The sequence below is a fragment of the Nicotiana tomentosiformis genome, chromosome 12 (assembly GCF_000390325.3).
Source record: "Nicotiana tomentosiformis chromosome 12, ASM39032v3, whole genome shotgun sequence".
Classification (NCBI taxonomy): Eukaryota; Viridiplantae; Streptophyta; class Magnoliopsida; order Solanales; family Solanaceae; genus Nicotiana; species Nicotiana tomentosiformis.
In genome coordinates, this window is record NC_090823.1 from 88,472,189 (window position 1) to 88,492,344 (window position 20,156).

The window sequence follows — 20,156 nt, forward strand, 5'->3', positions numbered from 1 at the left end:
TTTTAATCGATTTTTCACATAAAACCTTTTCGGAAAAATTTACGAACTGCGTACGCAATTTGAGGAATAATGAATAGTGCTATTTGAGGTCTCAAAACACAGAAATAATTTATTAAATTTAAATATGACCTTTTGGGTCATCACATTCTCCACCTCTAAAACAAACGTTCGCCCTCGAACGGAATTAGAAAAGTACCTGAGCTGGTGAAAAGGTGTGGATTTTTACTCTGCATGCCTGACTCGGACTCCTAGGTAGCTGTCTTAATTGATTGACCTCTCCATTGCACCCGAACTGAAGGATAACTCTTAGACCTCAACTGTCGGACCTGTCTGGCTAGAATAGCTACCGGCTCATCTTCGTAAGTGAAATCCTTGTCCAATTGGACTGAGCTGAAATATAACACACGGGATGGATGACCATGATATTTCTGAAGCATAGACACATGGAACACCGGATGAATCGCTGATAAACTAGGTAGTAATGCAAGCATGTAGGCTACTTTACCCACCCTTTCAAGAATTTCGAAGGGTCCTATATACCTAGGGCTCAACTTGCCCTTCTTTCCGAACCTCATTACACCCTTCATAGGTGAAACCAGGAGAAATACTCTTTCTCTAACCATGAATGCAATAACACTAACCTTAAGGTTGGCATAACTCCTTTGCCTAGACTGAGCTGTGAGAAGTCGATCCTGAATAATATTGACCTTCTCCAAGGCATCCTGAACTAAATCGGTACCCAACAACCGAGCCTCTCCCGGTTCAAACCAGCCAACAGGCGAACGACACCGCCTCCCGTATAATGCTTCATATGGAGCCATATAAATGCTCGACTGATAGCTGTTATTATAGGCAAACTCCGCAAGTGGCAAGAATTAATCCTAAGAACCTCCAAAGTCTATAACACAAGAGCGAAGCATATCTTCCAATATCTAAATAGTGCGTTCTAACTGTCCATCTGTATGTAGATGAAATATTGTACTCAACTCAACTAGCATGCCTAATTCACATTGTACATCCCTCCAGAAGTGTGAGGTAAATTGTGTACCTCGATCTAATACAATAGACACGGGCACATCGTGAAGGCAGACAATCTCACTAATGTAAATTTCAGCTAACTGCTCTGAAGAATAGGTAACTGTCACTGGAATGAAATGTGCCAACTTCGTCAACTTGTCCACAATAACCCATACTGCATCGAATTTCCTTTGAGTCTGTGGGAGTCCAACAATAAATCCATAGTGATACACTCCCACTTCCACTCAGAAATTTCTAACTTCTGAAGCAAACCATCAGGTCTCTGATGCGCGTACTTGACTTGCTGACAATTTAGATACCGAGCTACATATGTAACTATATCCTTCTTCATTCTCCTCCGCCAATAATGTTGTCGTAAATCTTGATACATTTTGGCGGCATCTGGATGAATAGAATACCTAGAACTGTGTGCCTCATTAAGAATTAATTCACGAAGCCCATCCACATTAGGCACACAAATACGACCTTGCATCCGGAGAACTCCATCTTCCCCCACAGCAACCTGTTTGGCATTACCGTGCCGCACCGTGTCCTTAAGGACAAGCAAATCAGAATCATCATACTATGGCTCTCTGATGCGCTCATATAAAGAAGACCGAATGGCTGTGCAGGCTAGAACCCGACTGGATTCTGAAACATCTAACCTCACGAACTGATTGGCCAAAGTATGAACATATGCAGCTAATGGTCTCTCACCAACCGGAATATACGCAAGACTGCCCATACTCACAGCCTTTCTACTCAAAGCATCGGCCACCACATTGGCCTTTCCGGGATGATACAAAATGGTGATACATAATCTTTTAACAACTCCAACCATCTTCTCTGCCTCAAATTTAGATCTTTTTTCCTGAACAGATATTGTAGGCTACGATGATTAGTGAATACCTCACACGAGACACCATAAAGGTAATGCCGCCAAATCTTCAGCGCATGAACAATGGCTGCCAATTCTAACTCATGAACAGGATAATTCTTCTCGTGAACTTTCAACTGCCGCGACGCATATGCAATCACTATGTCATCTTTGATCAATACTTCACCAAGTCCAACGTGAGATGCATCACAATATATCGTATATGATCCTGAACCTGTGGGTAATACCAACACTGGCGTCGTAGTCAAGGCAGTCTTGAGATTCTTAAAGCTCAACTCACACTCGTCTGACCATCCGAATGGAACACCTTTCTGGGTCAGTCTGGTCAATGGGATTGCCATAGATGAAAACCCTTCCACGAACCGGCGATAATAACCTGCCAAACCCAGGAAACTCCATATCTCCGTAACTGAAGTAGGTCTAGGCCAATTCTGAACTGCCTCAATCTTCTTAGGATCCACTTTTATGCCTTCAGCCGATACTACATGCCCCAAAAAGGCAACCGAGTCTAACCAAAATTCACATTTTGAAAATTTGGAATATAACTGATTATTTTTCAAAGCCTGAAGCACACTCCAACGATGCTGTTCATGCTCCTCTCAACTGCTGGAGTAAATCAAGATATCATCAATGAATACAACTACAAAAAAATCAAAATAGGGCTCGATTCATCAAATCCATAAATATTGTTGGGGCATTTGTCAGCCTAAATGACATCACTAGGAATTCGTAATGCGCATACCGAGTCCGAAAAGCTATCCTAAGGACATCAGATACCCTAATCTTAAACTGATGGTAACCAGACCTCAAGTCGATCTTTGAAAATACCTTGGCACCCTGAAGCTGATCGAATAAGTCATCAATTCTTGGCAACAGATATTTGATTTTGATAGTGGCCTTATTCAACTGCCGATAGTCTATACACATCCGCATAGAACCATCTTTCTTCTTTATAAATAATACTGGTACACCCCAGGGCGAGACACTAGGTGTAATGAATCCCTGATCAAGCAAGTCTTGTAATTGCTCCTTCAATTCTTTCAACTCCGGCGGGGCCATATGGTATGGTGCGATAGAAATGGGTTGAGTGCCCGGAGCTAAATCAATACAGAAGTCAAAATCTCTGTCGGGTGGCATCCCCGGTAGGTCTGCAGAGAATACATCTGAAAATTCACGGACAACTGGAACTGAATCCATAGAAGGAACATTCGCACTAGAATCGCGAATATGAGCCAAATAAGCTAGACAGCCCTTCTCGACCATACGGCGAGCCTTCACATAAGATATAACCCTGCTGGTGGAATGACCAGGAGTTCCTTTCCACTCTAACCAAGGTAACTCCGGTATGGCTAGGGTCACCGCCTTGGCATGACAATCCAATATAGAATGATAAGGTGACAACCAATCCATAAACAAGATGACATCAAAATCTACCATATCAAGAAGTAGAAGATCCACACTAGTCTCAATACTACCAATAGTAACCACACACGAATGATAGATATGATCGACCACGATAGAATCTCCTACCGGTATGGACACACACATAGAAGCACTCAGAGAATCACGAGGCACTACCAGATATGAAGCAAAATAGGTGGACACATAAGAATAGGTAGATCCTGGATCAAATAGAACTTAAGCATCTCTATGGCAAACTAGAACAATACCTGTAATCGTGACATCGGATGACTCGGCCTCAGACGTAGCTGGAAAAGCATAAAATCGAGGCTGGGCCCCACCACTCTGAATTGCGTCCCTAGGACGGCCTCTAACTGGCTGGCCCCCACCTCTCTAACTGGCTGGCCTCACCTCTCTAACGGCCTGACCTCCGCCTCTAATTGTCTGACCTCCACCTCTAGCTGCATGACCCCTACCTCTAACTGGCTGAGTAGGCGGTGAATCAACTGGTGCCGGTATGATGGCACGAGAATTCTACCGAGATCTGTTATCCGATAACCTACATTTTAATCGATTTTTCACATTAAACCTTTCCGAAAAAATTGACGGACGGCGCATGCAAGTCGAGGAATGATGAATAGTACTATTTGAGGTCTCAGAACACATAAATAATTTATTAAATTTAAAAATAACCTTTTGGGTTATCACATTATCACTAATTAAACTGTATTAATAGTGTAAAAGATCTTTTTTACTATATATATAAACTGTAGTAATAGTGTAAAAGATATCTTTTACTGTTAGCGCATATATTCAGTTAAAGGTGTGTGAATATGTGGGTGATGAACTCTTAATAGGTCGATGTATACAATGATGGACGCACCCATACTTCCTTTATTAGTTTCTTGTGTTTTTTTTTGTTTTTGCGGGGGTGGGGCGTGGGGGGGCATGCTTACTTAAATTCATTTTGACCACTTTATTAATTACAATACATATAAAATATAGAAGTGTGGACGTAGACAGTATCAAAGTTGGGATGCATCGAGCAGGCAGGACCCCTTCCCCTTGTCGAGTGGGTGGGGGTGTTTAGCTTCTTGTTTGACATCTGCTAAGGTTTATGACTACTAGGGTTGATTAGGATGGTGACTTCACTAATGGGGCTACTCACTAATTGTAGATTAATGAATGCACGCACCGATGGAAAGTGATTAACATGACCACCTACTTGTCTTTGCTTCAACCATCATTAATGGGTTTCTCTTCAAATTGAAGTGTAACAAACTAAAAAGAACGTAAATCACTACCACATAATGCAAAGAAACTCTAGTGCATGTCGTGGAATGTACATAGTTTCATTATTTTTTATTAGTCTGTTCTTAAAAAATAATTTACCTTTTTATATTTGGAGATCACAGTGTACTAAAAAAATTTATCTTTTTATATGAGGCGCGGATATCTCGCTCTCTTTAAGGAGATTCAAGTCACTCCAGTAAAATCTTCACTGGTCCAACTTTAATCTTTTTTGACTTGTCTCCCACCGGATACAACAATCCGATCACAGTGTATGAGTCATACAAATTCTGGACAAGTTGTTGAGTCCAAAGTTTCATCACTTGAAACATCTTACTTCAACAAAGTAAAACTCTCTTTTATTTTCTTTCACAAATTTAATCTTACTTTTTCATGCATTCGATAATATTTTTCACACACTACATTATAAAAGAAATACTCTATTTTAGGTGTAGAAATTCTTGTTAGATTAAATTGGAAGAAAATAAAATAACAAGTTACGAGACATCAGGAGGAATACGGGTTAATGGATGAATTAGTGTGTAATATGTGGTAGATTATGGGAGAATAGTTACAAAAGAATTAGGATCATTTTCTACGTCATGAAATAGTGGGTTAGTAAGAGTTATAACCACTTGTCAAACATGGGTTAATGGAGATTAATAAGAGATCTTGGCATAATATAATTTTAATATTAAAATGCCACGTAACAAAATACACCAACAAACGTCAAGAATAGAATAGGAAGTTTAGGTGACGCACGCAATCATATCCGACTTTGATGAGATGAAGATTGACATATTAAAACGGAAAGAAGAAAAATACAAAAGGAGTAAACTAAAGCAGAAATGTTGTCTTTTTCCCACAAAACACCTTCCCTGGTTATCCAATTCCCCTAATTAACTTCAATATCTTTTATAGGATAAAGTCCACAGTTCTAAGATAAAAGAGGAAGCTAATATTTAGTTCAATTTACTTGTCATTCCTACAAATGTCAAACAAACCTCGCAACATGTACATCACCAACAAATAAATAACTGAAACCCTGCTTTATTATCTCTCATAGTTTAATATTAATTTCTTGGCAGCTTCATTGCTGTTCTTCAAACAGTCACCTGCTTCATATATAGAGAGAGACCTCAAAAAATTTTCATGTTCACCATTTATCAAATGGCATATTTCAACAAGATCACAATTTCTGTCTTACTATTTTCACTCTTTCTTGTTCTTCCTATTCCTTGTTTAGCCAATTCAAGAATACTTGCTCTAGTTGAGCAACCCCCACTTGTTCTAAAATACCATAATGGTGCTCTATTAAAGGGACATGTCACCATTAACCTTATTTGGTATGGAAAATTCTCCTCTAATCAGCGCGCCATAATCATAGATTTTATCCAATCTCTCAGCCCCAACCACACCCGCCGTCAACCTCACCATTCCGCCGGTTCGTGGTGGCGCACCACGGAGGAGTATAAGGGAGGTCCATCTGTCATTTCTCTAGGCAAACAAATTTTTGATCAGAAGTACTCACAGGGAAAATTGTTGAAAGATCCTCAACTTGAAAGTTTGGCTTCTAAGGCAACTCAATCCAACTCTATTGCCGTTGTTTTAACAGCAGCCGACGTAGCAGTTGAGGATTTCTGCTTGAACAGGTACGATGATTATATTGACGGGCTAGCTAGTAACTTCAAGTGCATGATATATATGTTGGATAATTTTGTTAACTAAATTCTAAATCCCTCTTTATATATTAGAATTACATGAATTATCCTAGGAAGTTCTATTTTACGTTACACTATTTTTTTTATTAGCCTGCTTAAAAAGGAATAATGTATATCTTTATATTTGAAGATAATTTTATATCTTCGAACTTTCTATTTTAACAGTAATGGCTTGTGTTTATAGCCACAAAAATCTCGTGACATATTTAAAATCACAAGTCCGTGCCCAGTTAAACTACTTTACATAAATTGAAATTGTGAGAGTAATGTTTTTTATGGTAAATAAATTTTATTACCTAGCTGAAAGAATTACAGCATAATGTTGAGAGTGGAGTTACCCGAGGAACCAAGAAGTTAACTGTAGTTAGTATTAGTAGAGTTAATTATTTGTTAGAAGTTAGTCAAGTAGTTAAGTCTAGTAGTATATAGATAGATGTACACGTGACTTGTAAAGATATAGCGTTCAATATACCCTAAGTTTTTCTCTCTCAAAATGATAGTCGCCCCATTCTGCTGATCTACATCTGCTTTTCTCATCTTCAATATTGTGGATTCTATAGCTTAGATTCATACTTTTGACACATAAAACTTGGTTCTGGAGAATAGTCCAGGAACAACAGGCTCCTCTATGCTTCTAAACTATGCTCACCATTAGACAGTTTACGTACAGGATAGAAATTCAAACATTTAAGCTTCTGAATATTTCTGTGCAGGTGCGGCATGCACGAATGGACTCGAGGGAAGAAGGGAAGCAAGTATGCATACGCTTGGGTGGGTAACTCAGCAAGCCAATGTCCGGGTCAATGTGCATGGCCATTTTATAAGCCGATCGTCGGACCACAAACGCCGCCGTTGGTTGCTCCAAATGGCGACGTTGGAGTGGACGGCATGGTGATCAACCTAGCAACAGTATTAGCGGGTACTGTAACAAACCCGTTTGATGGCGGGTATTACCAAGGCCCAGCTAACGCACCCTTAGAAGCTGTGTCTGCTTGCACCGGGATATTCGGGTCGGGTGCTTTCCCCGGGTTCCCGGGTAACACTTTGGTTGATAAAACAACTGGTTCTAGCTACAATGCGGACGGAGTAAATGGTAGAAAATATTTGCTTCCGGCGATGTGGAATCCAAAGACCTCAACTTGCAAAACACTAGTGTGAATATTGATGAAAAAAAAATATATATTTTGATATGAAATTTCAAATTTTTGTTTGTTCGTTCGATTGAATTTGCGTGTATAGCCTGTATTCATGAAAGAACAGACCCTAAAGAGAAATAAAATGGATTCTATAAAATTCTTTATTGCGTGTATGTTGATTTAATAATAAAGTTGAAATTCTCCTTCTGAAAAATAATAAAGTTGATTTAAAGATCTCCTATGTTTTTCTATAACGTATTGTACACTACATACTGTCAAATTTTGTTACAATAATATGGTTGGCAAGATGATCTTTTCATATTCAAAGTACCAAACTCTTGACCGTCATGATTGGTTTCTGAAACACAATTAACTTAGACAAACTTGAAAAAAGTTATTGAATCCGTTATTACTATGATGCGAAACTGCTTGCCAACGCCCAACGGTAGCAAACGTATAGCCCATTTGTCCAAAAAAAATATATATATATATTTTGAGAAGTATTTTTTGTCAAAAGTATTTTTGGTGAGAAACAAGTTATTTGGCTAATTAATTTGAAAAGTATTTCTGAGCAATAATTAGTATTTGACCATTCTTTTAAAAACTGCTCATAAGTATATTTTTCTCAAAAGTGCTTTTCAAAAAGTACTTTTTTCTCTTTCCAAAAGTTTGGCCTAACACTTCAATTTTGAAAAATATATCTTTTTTTAAAAAAAAGTACTTCTAAGATAGGAAAAGCTTGGCCAAACATACTATTAGTTTCTCAACTGAGACTTTTCCCTCTTCCGTGTCTCTTTAATTTACTCTTTCTTTTTCACTTCTGTTTCTAATAGAAATTATCTTTGAATATTTTTTAAAAAAATAATTAATTCTAAACTTGTCATTTTACCTCCGTATGACTAAGAAAATGTAATTATAACATATTGAACATCATAATTGCTGTTGCTCTCGTAATCACACGTCAATGAAATTTTAATTAATTATACTCATAAAAAATAGCTTCCTGGAGCTTTATCTGTCTTGTCTTTCTTTCTTGAAACCCTTGCCTAGTCAAACGTTGATAGATTATTTATATACATTTATCTACTTTTAGATGGATAGAATTGATTGATATTTTTACTTCATATTTAATACATTTGTAATAATAGGCAGTATTATTGTTGGGGCTAGATACCTTAATAAGTTATGCGTCTTTTGTTTTGATGATTTGATAAATTTCATGAGAAAACTAGAAAAAAAATAATTAATTCTAAACTTGTCATTTTACCTCCGTATGACTAAGAAAATGTAATTATAACATATTGAACATCATAATTGCTGTTGCTCTCGTAATCACACGTCAATGAAATTTTAATTAATTATACTCATAAAAAATAGCTTCCTGGAGCTTTATCTGTCTTGTCTTTCTTTCTTGAAACCCTTGCCTAGTCAAACGTTGATAGATTATTTATATACATTTATCTACTTTTAGATGGATAGAATTGATTGATATTTTTACTTCATATTTAATACATTTGTAATAATAGGCAGTATTATTGTTGGGGCTAGATACCTTAATAAGTTATGCGTCTTTTGTTTTGATGATTTGATAAATTTCATGAGAAAACTAAAAAAAAAATATTTAATTCTAAACTTGTCATTTTACCTCCGTATGACTAAGAAAATGTAATTATAACATATTGAACATCATAATTGCTGTTGCTCTCGTAATCACACGTCAATGAAATTTTAATTAATTATACTCATAAAAAATAGCTTCCTGGAGCTTTATCTGTCTTGTCTTTCTTTCTTGAAACCCTTGCCTAGTCAAACGTTGATAGATTATTTATATACATTTATCTACTTTTAGATGGATAGAATTGATTGATATTTTTACTTCATATTTAATACATTTGTAATAATAGGCAGTATTATTGTTGGGGCTAGATACCTTAATAAGTTATGCGTCTTTTGTTTTGATGATTTGATAAATTTCATGAGAAAACTAGAAAAAAAATCTGATACAATTAGTTCATTTGCATTGAGAGTAACTAGTCAGATGTCTGGTTCAATTCTCAATGAAATCAGATAAAGGAACAACCGAGGTAATAGGTAGAGATCAGTTCCCCTTGTCGCCGGGCATCAACTCTACAACTGTAAAAGTCGATGAATTGTACCGTCTGGTAAGTTGTTGCACTGTACCGTCTGGCAGCAGTACAGCAACACAACTGTAACTTGCTAAGACCAAACTAAATGATATTTTATTGCATCATCCTTGATGACATCACACACATATATTATCAACATGAGGCAAGGGATTTCATCTCTCTAACACTTGAAAATCAAAAGAAAATATTCACTCAAGTGCTAGCCACCATCTCTCTCAAGAACAAAGTTGTTGCAACCTCAAGGACCAGGACCAGATCCAAAGATTAAAGATATCTTAAGTCCTTAGGTTTGTTAAGTCTTTGTTATTTTGTTCTTCATTTGTATTCCTACACTACTTTCAAGAAGTGTCTTTGTAGGACATATTTAAACCACTGTTTGGTTTAGTTTCTTGACTAGAATTAATCAAGATTTGTTGCTTTTGTAATATTATTATTGCAAAGGGCTTACAATAGAGTTATTGTAAGGGGTGAGGGATTAAGAGTATAATTCCTAGATTGACTAGAGTTAGTCAATATTTGTTGCTTTGTAATAGAGTTATTACAAAGGGCTTACAATAGCGTTATTGTAAGGAGTAAAGGATTAAGAGTTTAATTCCTAGATTGCAATAGGTTGTAATCTGAAGTTTGCTCGGTTTAGTGGAATTGAAATCCTACTAGGGTAGGTCATGGTTTTTAATCCCTTGAGCAAGGAGTTTTTCACGTAAATATCGCGTATTCTTTATTTACTGTCGATTTACTGTGGGAACTAATAGAGAAGTTGGCTCCCTATACTATTTAGTTTTACGGTCTGTTGCTTACCGTGGGAACTGATAGAGAACCAGGTTCTCTATACAGTTTGGTGGACTCCTACTTTCTATCAATTGGTATCTGAGCAAGTTCTTTCTAAAAAGTTAACACCTAGAAATTATCTTTATCATGGTTGCTCCACCAAACTTCGAGGAAGGACAATCAACCTATTGACCCCCAAGATTCAACGGCCAATATTATGGTTGGTGAAAAATAAAAATGCATGACTTCATCATGGATGAGGTCTCAGAGTTGTGGGATGTAATATGTGATGGACCTTTTGTTCCTATGACAACTATTGGTGAGGGAACAATTACAGTCCCAAAAACAAGAAAAGAGTACAACGATACTGAAAGAAAGGCTATTGAGAAGAATTTCAGGGCAAAGAAGATTCTTGTTTGTGGCATCTGACCAGATGAATACAACCGCAACTCATCTTGTCAGTTTGCTAAGGAGATCTGGGAAGCTCTTTAAACTGCCCATGAGGGAACTACTCAGGTTAAGCAGTCCAAAATTAATATGCTTACTACTGAGTATGAGCTTTTCAAGATGAAGAAGGATGAGTCTATTCAAGATATGCACACACATTTCACCTCCATTATCAATAAGCTTCACTCCCTTGGAGAAGTCATCCCAAGAAACAAGTTGGTCCAGAAAATACTCAGTGTTCTACCAGGTTCCTGGAAAAGAAAGGTTAATGCTATCACTGAAGCCAAAGACCTATAGAAGCTGACTATTGACGAGCTTATTGGAAATCTCAAAACTTATGAGATGAAAAGAAAGGAAGGATCTTGAAAGAAGAGAACCCAAGAAGGAGAAGAACCTGGTTCTCAAGGTTGCCAACAATGACTCAAGTAGTGATGGATCTGACATGGAGTATCTCACTCGAAGTTCCAAAAGATGATTCGAAAAAATGGTGGGATTCCAAAGAAAGAAAATTCCAACAGAAATTTCAAAGGAAATGCACTACAAGAATATGGAGTTATTACGACGGTTATTTTAACATATAATGGTGGTTTACAACCATCGTAATACACACTAATGGTGGGTTTTGAAAACGCCACAATCTCGTCCGCCAAAATTATATTATGGAGGTTCTGGCAAAACCGTCATAATTACGTTTGAAAACTGCCGTATTTTAATCTGGTTAATGCGGCTTGTTGGTTTGATTATTGTGGCAATTTTAAACCGCCGTGGTTGCAAAAAAGAATTGCTACTATAATGCCAGTATCCTTTCACAATTTATTTGTTCACATTTACAATCCTATTTATTGAATGTCATGCTTTGAAACTTCCATAACACTTCATAATCTTTTTAACCAGATATATAAGATTAAATAAGAAAAATATTTATTATATAAATAACACAATTATACCAAAATCACATCATCAAAATATTAATGCTTTAAAGTGTATTTCAATAGTAATATCCAAAAGATTCATAGTTGATCCTATAAAATAATCACTAATTCACACTTGGACGATCATCATTGTTACTTTCATCTAAAGATATTCTTAGTTCAGCTGTTGATGGTGCACCACTTCCTAAATTCGGTGCCTGAAAAAAGAGAAAAAATACAGTGAATAAGCAAATAACTAAAATTTTAACTAGCGAGCTGAAGTAGTGAGAACTCCCTAAGTGTTGAAAGAGTTCTGCAGCTATACATGTGAAAAACGACTTAGGACTTAAAATCCTTCTAGTCTTGCATTTTTTTATTACACTCAATATGCTTATCAGAACAATTTCAATCTTCCCAAATACATGTCATGACCCAATTCTATTTTAGGCAGTGATGGCGCTCAGCATCGTTGCTAGGCAAGCCAACCTAAATATTTCTAGGGATTTTAATTTTTAATAAATTTTTCCAAGTAATTAACCTTCCTTAATTTAAAAGATTGGATGGATAACAAAATTAAAATAATTAAAACAAAAGAAACTAAATGCAATCATAACCGTAGAAATAAAATCAAAACCACAAATCTAGTAGTGTGTGCCAAGACCTAGTGTCATAAGTGTAAGGACTACTAGTAGGATATACAAAAGAGTACAACACAATTGTCTGAAATAAAATAGACAGAAAATAAGGCAAAAGGAAGACTTCGGCTGCTGCAGAACGAGCTCGGAAGACAGCTCACCGCAAGTCTCGTAGTGTAAGATCAAGTGTGCGCGCCGGGCTGATATCCAGATATATCTGCCTCAGATCCTGCATATTTAAGTGCAGAAGTGTAGTGTGAGTACATAAACAACGTGCACCCAGTAAGTATCTAGTCTAACCTCGAAGAAGTAGTGACGAGGGGGTCGACTTTGACACTCACTACGGGTCAATAATATAACAATGTAAAGTTCTAATTTAAACATGAATTATACAATGATAATAGAAGTCAAAGCAGGAAATAAGAAAAACAATCCTTTCGTTCAAGTAAGAACCAAGTCATCTCTTTTATCTAAACCTTTCACTTTTCAACTCTGTGAATCAATATTAAATATAAAAGGGGATTTCAGTATCTTTGCGCACCAATTATGTCGAGGACGTACGGCCCGATCCAAATATACATAATAATATAATGTGCACTGCTGAGGGTTGAACGGCCCGAACCATATAATATATCAATAAATCCTGCCGAGGCGAACGTCCCGCTCCCATGAGAGTAATGAAAATTTATCCAGCTTGCGGAATATATTTGCGAAGCGGTTGAACGTAGATTTTCTCAATTTATCAAAGTATTTCTCACTTCCTTTTAAAAATAAGAAATTCAACTTGGAACCTTTAAAATATTGAAACCCTCAACTTACGCTTTAATCCAACAACTAGTAAGCATAAACAAGTAACGGTATCAATAAAGTATGGTGTAAGTCTAAATCTACCCGGGCATAAGCATGAATAGTAGCTACGCATGGATTCTCGTCACATCGCGTATACGTAGCCCCCACAAGTAGAAATACATATTGGTTTATGTGAACCTATGGGGTTAATTCCCTCTTACAAGGTTTTGTAAGGTTAGAAAACAGACTTACCTCGTCTCAATCCTACTTCCTGGTTCAAGAACGCGCTCACACCCTCAAGTCGGTGTCGAATCAATCCAAAACTAATCAAATAGTATATAACTAATTAATACATGTTCAAAAGTTCGTATTCCAGCTATTAAAGAGGTTACCCAACCTTAAATGTAAGATTCTAAAAATTCACCCCCGGGCCCACGTGCTCGGATTCCAGAAATATTTTGAAGAAAGTTGTTACCCATAACCACATGATCTCAAATATATAATTTTTACTAAATTTCATAATCAATTTCGTGGTTAAATCTCATTTTTATCAAAAATCTAGGTTTTTGCCTAAACCCCAAGAGTTTCACTAATTTACATGTTATAATCCACTCATAATCTATGTATTTAACTCATATTTGATAGGAAATACTTACCTCAATTAGTTGATAAAAATTCCCTCTCTAACCAGCTCCAAAATTGCCCCTAAGAAGTGTATAAATGAGCAAAAATGCTAGAACCCCGAAATAAACACCACTGCCTTCAGCGAATCTCGCACCTGCGGTGAGTTGGCCGCATTTGAGGTACCGCATCTGCGACGTTTTGGCCGCTTCTGCGGAGCTCCTCAAGCCAACGAAGGTCGCTTCTGCATAGGGGAGGGCCACACCTGCGGACTCTGCTTCTGCGTCAAGGGCACCGCTTCTGCGGAGATAGCCGCTTTTGCGGTCAAGGGCATCGCATCTGCGCTCTCACAGGTGCGCCAAATCTCCTTGCTCCTGCGAATTTTGGGCAGCCTTGGCTTGCTCACTTCTGCGACTCCTGGCTCGCACCTGTGAGCTCACACCTGTGGCTAGCCAAGTGCAAGTGCGATTATGACAGCAGCTAGGAGCTTCAGCTCTGGCTCCCAATTTCCAACTTGGTCTAAGCCTCGTCCGATTGACACTCGGACCCCCCGGGGCCCCGCCCGAACATATCCACAAGTTTGAAATCATAAAACGGACTCGATCGAACTCTCGGAATGCCCATAACAACAATGAAACTAAGGATCACACCCTGAAACCAATCGAATCAAACTTATGAACTTCAATTCTTCAATTTACTCCCAATGCGCCGAAACGTACGTAAACTACTCGGAATGGCGCCAAATTTTGAGTGCAAGTCTTAAATGACATTACGGAACTATTTCCGATCTCGAAATTTCATTTGGACCTGGATATCACCAAAACCCACTCCAAACCAAATTTAAAGAATTTCTAAACCTTCAAAGAATTAATTTTCACTATTAGGCGCCGAAATGCTCCCGGGTCTTCCAAAATCCGACCCGAGCATAAGCTCAAGTCCGAAATCACTATACAAACCTATTGGAATCGTCAAATCCCGATTCCGAGGTCATTTATTCAAAATGTTGACCGAAGTCAAACTTAGCCTTTTTAGCCAACCTTAAGGAACTAAGTGTTCCGATTTCAACCTGAACCCTTCCAAATCCCGAATTAACCATTCCCGCAAGTCATAAAATGGTAAAAGCACATACGAGGAGTCTTATTTAGGCAAAAAGGGTTCTAGAAATTAAATCGACCGGTCGGGTCGTTACAGTGCAGACCCTATGGAGGATACAAAATCTTTTGAATTATCAACCTGCTTTGAGTAGTTGGAACAATAACACAAATTTCTGTAACTCATCTTTTTCTCCCTCTACAGAGACATATATACACAAAAGCCAGATATATATATATATATATCTTCCAAGCATCTAAAACATATCATTCATGAATACCTGTTTAATCGTTTGAAAATGAGATGCAAGCCAGCAGCAGACAAACCAAAGAAAAAGCACAAGAAGGGATTGTGGTCTCCAGAAGAAGACCAGAAGCTCAAACACTACATATTTTGAGGGATAATATATAACAATATAAGAAAACTATGAAGTGCACGTTTTATCATTTTGGAGTCATCTTCTATATGTATCGACCAGAAGCACAAGAAGGGACTTTGTGGATTAGGCTTGTCAAATGTTTTTTATGCTTCTGGAAGAGAAGATTTAGCACCAGAATCCCTCTCCATATCTATGGGTTTATTTCAACAGGTACTGTATTGACCCTAACATGCATGCTTAGCAGTCCTCAAAAAATTTTGTTTAGTGATATAAAAGCATATTTGGAATTATATTTCAGAAAATAAGCACGTTAGAGATTATCTCAAATGCTTAAAAAGGAATAAACTAATCAGATTCAATTTCTAACAGCCTATTATAAATTAAAACCAGGAGAGAAACCACTTTATGTCAAAAAAGAACCATAAGAAAAGTAAATAACTAAAATTTTAATGTAGCAAGAGAACTTATACATGTGGAGGAGTGGAAAATAAGTGAGCAAACTCCTCAGGAATATTCCCAATGTTCCTTTCATATAAGCTAATTAGTGCATTTAATTTTGATTTCATATCTGTCATCTCTTGCTGCCACTGTGGAGTTGGAGCGGTAGAGCTAGTTAAACCCACATAACCACGACGATATCTCACAAATGTGTGTTTGAATGCTACAGTTGGAACAACACCCAAGCCTAAACCTCGAACACGGCCGGGGTGCTCGGGACCGAATACTATGTCAAGTGCATCATTTGGTGAAGGTTCATCAAGACTTTATGTTCTTTGACTTCAAATTTCTTCACTTCTTTCCTACAAAATTTGAATAAGCATAAATTAAGCAATAGATCAAATGACTGGTACATTTGAAAGACAGGTACTGAAAACATGTTATGGTCTTAGTTCAAAATTTACTTCTCAATTTAAAAGATCATATAGTGAACGCAGAATTATGTCTTCACTCTTCACAAGCAAAATATTTATTAGTAAGCTAGATTTGAGCAGCTGTGATTTCAAGTTCACTTTAATACTTGGTTCACATAAATCACATGGCTATTTCAGAAGATGGCCAGATGGAATAACGCAAGGGAAAGAAAAAGAAATAGCTGTGAAAACTTCATTTTATATTGAAACCAAACACAACTGAGAATATAAAAGAAAAACAAGAAAATAAGCTGCAATATTCATCTACTACTTGTTGCCTAGTAGCACAAGACATTATCCTTTTTATTTCGTGGATGTCTTCTATATACACATTGTCATAATAAGTTTATTGGTACTAGCAACAAGCAGTGAATCAAGACAAATAGTATTTTATTTCTAATTGAGAACTGAGATACTGCAGTAAATAGTGCAAATCTATTGATAAAGTAGGCTCTAATTCTTAGATAGAACCTATGAGAAAACCTTTAAGGCTGAAACTTAGCATCTGATCTTGATTTGATCAACTAGTTAAAGAAATTACCTAATAAGAAGCCTCTTAGTGATATAAAAGTGCAAATAGAAAATATTTACTTCTTCCATTAGAATTAAGACATAACTATCAGAAGCTCTACATGTAGCAGCCTGCAATAATTAGTGAATATTTTCACTTAATCTGAACTAAGTTCTTCTCTCAAAAATTTTGCTTATACATGTCAAACTGTTAACTTACTACTTCAGATCATTTGCCAACTTACTATAAAAAAAATATAATGTCCAATCATACATGACTTAAATTTCACTCCTACTCAAAAACTTAATAAAAAACAGAAGTCTACCAAAAACTTATTTTATGTCCTCATCATTCCGGTGCACTTTCATTAAGCCTTCTTAAAGTAAATACCTTTTATCGATATTAAAGAGAAATTGGAATAAGTTTTATCGATATTACAAATGTATATTATTGATTAACAAACTCTATGACTAATTTACACTGATAAGAGGTAACTCAACACTAAAAAATAATCAATTTACCTTTAAAATAATAAATCTGCTCAAAAGAAAGGACAAAACTAAACTGAAACGAGTTATACCTATCAAATGTCTAACTGTCGACGTTGATCCCAATAGCTTCACCAGCAGTTTTTGATCCCTCGGCTACCTATCAAGCACATATATTATATTTAGGTTAATATAGCAAGAACAACAACTTAAAATATCAAAATTAAGTGCATGCAATCGAAATACCAAACAAAGCAGGAAATATTTAAAGAAATACCAAACTAATTGAACAGAAAAATAACAAAAAAGAAAGATTACTATTTTGGATTAGTAAAAATAAAAGAAAGAAGTACATAAACCATTAGATTAGTAATATTTTCTAATAACAGCAATCGTAGTTCTGTTGTCTTTTTTTCTAGTAATAGATTACTATTTTGGATGTTATATATTCAATTGACTGAATGAATCATAGATTATCGGATTGAGGGGAAACAATTATAACAGAATAGGGAAAAATCACTACACTTCCAAACATGCATGACCCTAATAATTAGAAAAGAACTTTTGGTACTAAATATGCATCATTACCTGAAGATTATTGAAGTTGCTAAATGGTGTCGCCCAAACTCACACCACTAATTGGGATTGTGAGGCGGTCGATGCAATTATAAATACCTAACGCAAGTCGGGGTCGATTCCACATAGAGCTTTATGTTGGATTAGGTATATACCTAGTCTAAGTATATGACATGCCCAAGATTGCACTCCCACATATTCGATTGTTTCTTTTCTACTTTAATTTTTATGCTAATGCATGTAATTGTAAAGCTAGGGGACAATATTTTTGGTATTGTTGCTTTTCAGGTTATAAACGATCTAGGATTGTAACTTCCTCCTAGTTGGTTACCTAACGATTTGAAAGCTTTAGGGCATGTTTGGTTAGTCGGGATACAATATAGCAATCACACGCGATTACTCACTCTATACCTCTAGGTAATTTGAATGATTTTTTCCATCTTGGCTTTCTCAAGTCCAAATGGGTATCTCATGAAACAAGTGATAGATGTTCAAGTCGGGTCTTACTATCTCTAGATTCGACCCTTTAATTGGGGCTATCAATTTCTCGAGTTCACCCCAATTTCTTGTTAGCCAAGTTTTCCTAGACTTAGTCTCTCTTTCTCAAGTAGAGACTAAGTCGATTAGGCATGAATTAATGTTTGCAACCATCAATTCTTAAATTCAAGCAAGAACTAGGCTAAATATCATATACCCAACCATAAATAAACCCTAAATCAATCACCCATTAGATACCCATACTAGGGTTGAGTCACAACCCTAGCTAAGAGTTTTAGCTACACATAGGAAATGAAGAAATTAAAGAAAAAACTAAGATAAAACTCATAATAGATGATTAAGGGAAGAAAATCTAATCTTAAAATGATAAACTATTACAAAGTTGCCCAAAACAGTAAAGAAAAACAACTATCTATTTTCTGGAGTTCAAACCTTGACCTAAAAATGACAAAAAGATCTATTTATACCCAGCTAAAATTATCGGATAAAATTGCTCCTACGGAGGTTGTGCGGCCGCATAATTCTGTGTGCGGTCCGTACAATTCTGCGTGCGGTCCGCACTTTGAAGCTGACTTGACATCGTGGTCTTTTGCGACCGCATAAATCTGTTGTGCGGCCGCACTTCCTCTGATTGTGCGGACCGCACATTTTTGAGTGCGTCAGCACTCTTGATCTTGGGTTGGGCATGGGAAATTTCTGCGGACCGCACATTTATGAGTGCGGCTGCACTTTTGCATTTTGCTGCAGCACAATAATAGTGTAGTCCACACATCTTCAGGTCCCCAAAACACATCTCTCTAAACCTTATCTTCTGCGGCCGCAGAATAATTATGCGGTCCGTACTTTGTGAAGGAATTCTGATAGTGGCTCTTCAGAGTCTGTGGCCGCACACAGTATTATGCGGTCCGCACTTTGGTCCCTTTTGCCTTATTTTGGTTCTTGTCCAATTTTTACTCCTTCTTAGTTGATTTTCATTTCTTTGGCTTGTTTCCCTATATTTTGCAAGAAAGCACATTTCATTAGTTCTTGGAAATACCTTTAAGCATTTTTTAGTAAAAACGTAAGTAAAAGAGAGCAAATAAGCAGTCAAAATCCCTACTTATCAACTCTCCCAAACTTAAGCTTTTTCTTGTCCTCAAGCAATTAAGGCAATTTCCACCTCCACTAGAAAAGTGTTAGTTCAACTAGTCTAAGTTGAATCAAACACACATCAATTGGGACCAACAATTACCCACACACTCATGAATCATTAACAAGCCTATGATTTGAATGTTAAAGCACATATAGCTCTAATGTGACTCTTGAGCATCAAGAGTTGACTTAATTCCTCCAGGAAGTACGCACTTTCATATAGGTCGTTGTGGATCCCAAATTCCTCCTCTTATACTCTCCGAAAGCTCATCTCACTTAAGAATATAGCACTCAATGCAATGAATCGAGAAAGGTTCACTCATCACTTTCAAAAGAATGTCACAAGCCCCGCTCTAAGTACCATATGCTTGCCCCTCATGTAGATCACCACTAATGTAAGTTTACCCGGCTTGAAATCACGTAGGCCTTTTCGACATGTAATGAAGGCTTTTGGACTAAGGAGGGAAATATTGAAATGGAATTGGTTCATTTTTCCTTTAGCACTCCATTTCTCTTTGTGGCTCATATTTTGCCGACTCTTTGAGTCATTTTCTTTTTTCTTAGGGGAACTAGAGAGACTTGACATCACTCTTTCTTGGTCATGATATTCATATTCTCCTTCTTTGTTGTCTCCATACTTTGCACTTTTGCTTTCTTTTGAATCTTTTCAACCCTTTCACATTATTCACTTTCTTTTCGTGTTTTTCTTTTGTTCTTTCTTTTTTTTTCCCTTTCCTCTTAGTTTTTTTCTTTTTATGCCTTGATACCATCTTTAAACTCGTCTCTCCC

General features: G+C 36.8%; 2 protein-coding genes and 1 long non-coding RNA gene across 3 annotated transcripts; 2 read left to right on the forward strand and 1 right to left on the reverse strand.

Moving 5' to 3' along the window:
• The first annotated feature begins 5,625 nt into the window (after nt 1–5,625).
• Nucleotides 5,626–7,627, forward strand: LOC104121660 (protein EXORDIUM-like 2). The gene is made up of 2 exons (XM_009633703.4): nt 5,626–6,258; nt 7,041–7,627. The coding sequence occupies exons 1-2, from the start codon at nt 5,759–5,761 to the stop codon at nt 7,483–7,485; spliced, it is 945 nt and encodes a 314-aa protein (XP_009631998.1). The 5' UTR covers nt 5,626–5,758; the 3' UTR covers nt 7,486–7,627.
• Nucleotides 7,628–10,615: 2,988 nt separating this feature from the next.
• LOC138902995 (uncharacterized) lies at nt 10,616–11,122 on the forward strand. The gene is made up of 2 exons (XM_070190904.1): nt 10,616–10,792; nt 10,895–11,122. Exons 1-2 carry the CDS (start codon nt 10,616–10,618, stop codon nt 11,120–11,122), a joined length of 405 nt encoding a protein of 134 aa, XP_070047005.1.
• Nucleotides 11,123–11,766: 644 nt separating this feature from the next.
• Nucleotides 11,767–17,784, reverse strand: LOC108943057 (uncharacterized). The gene is made up of 4 exons (XR_001966960.3): nt 17,751–17,784; nt 17,255–17,322; nt 15,723–16,052; nt 11,767–11,954 (listed from the first exon to the last, which is right to left on the reverse strand). It is a non-coding gene; the product is annotated as an uncharacterized lncRNA (long non-coding RNA).
• Nucleotides 17,785–20,156: the final 2,372 nt, after the last annotated feature.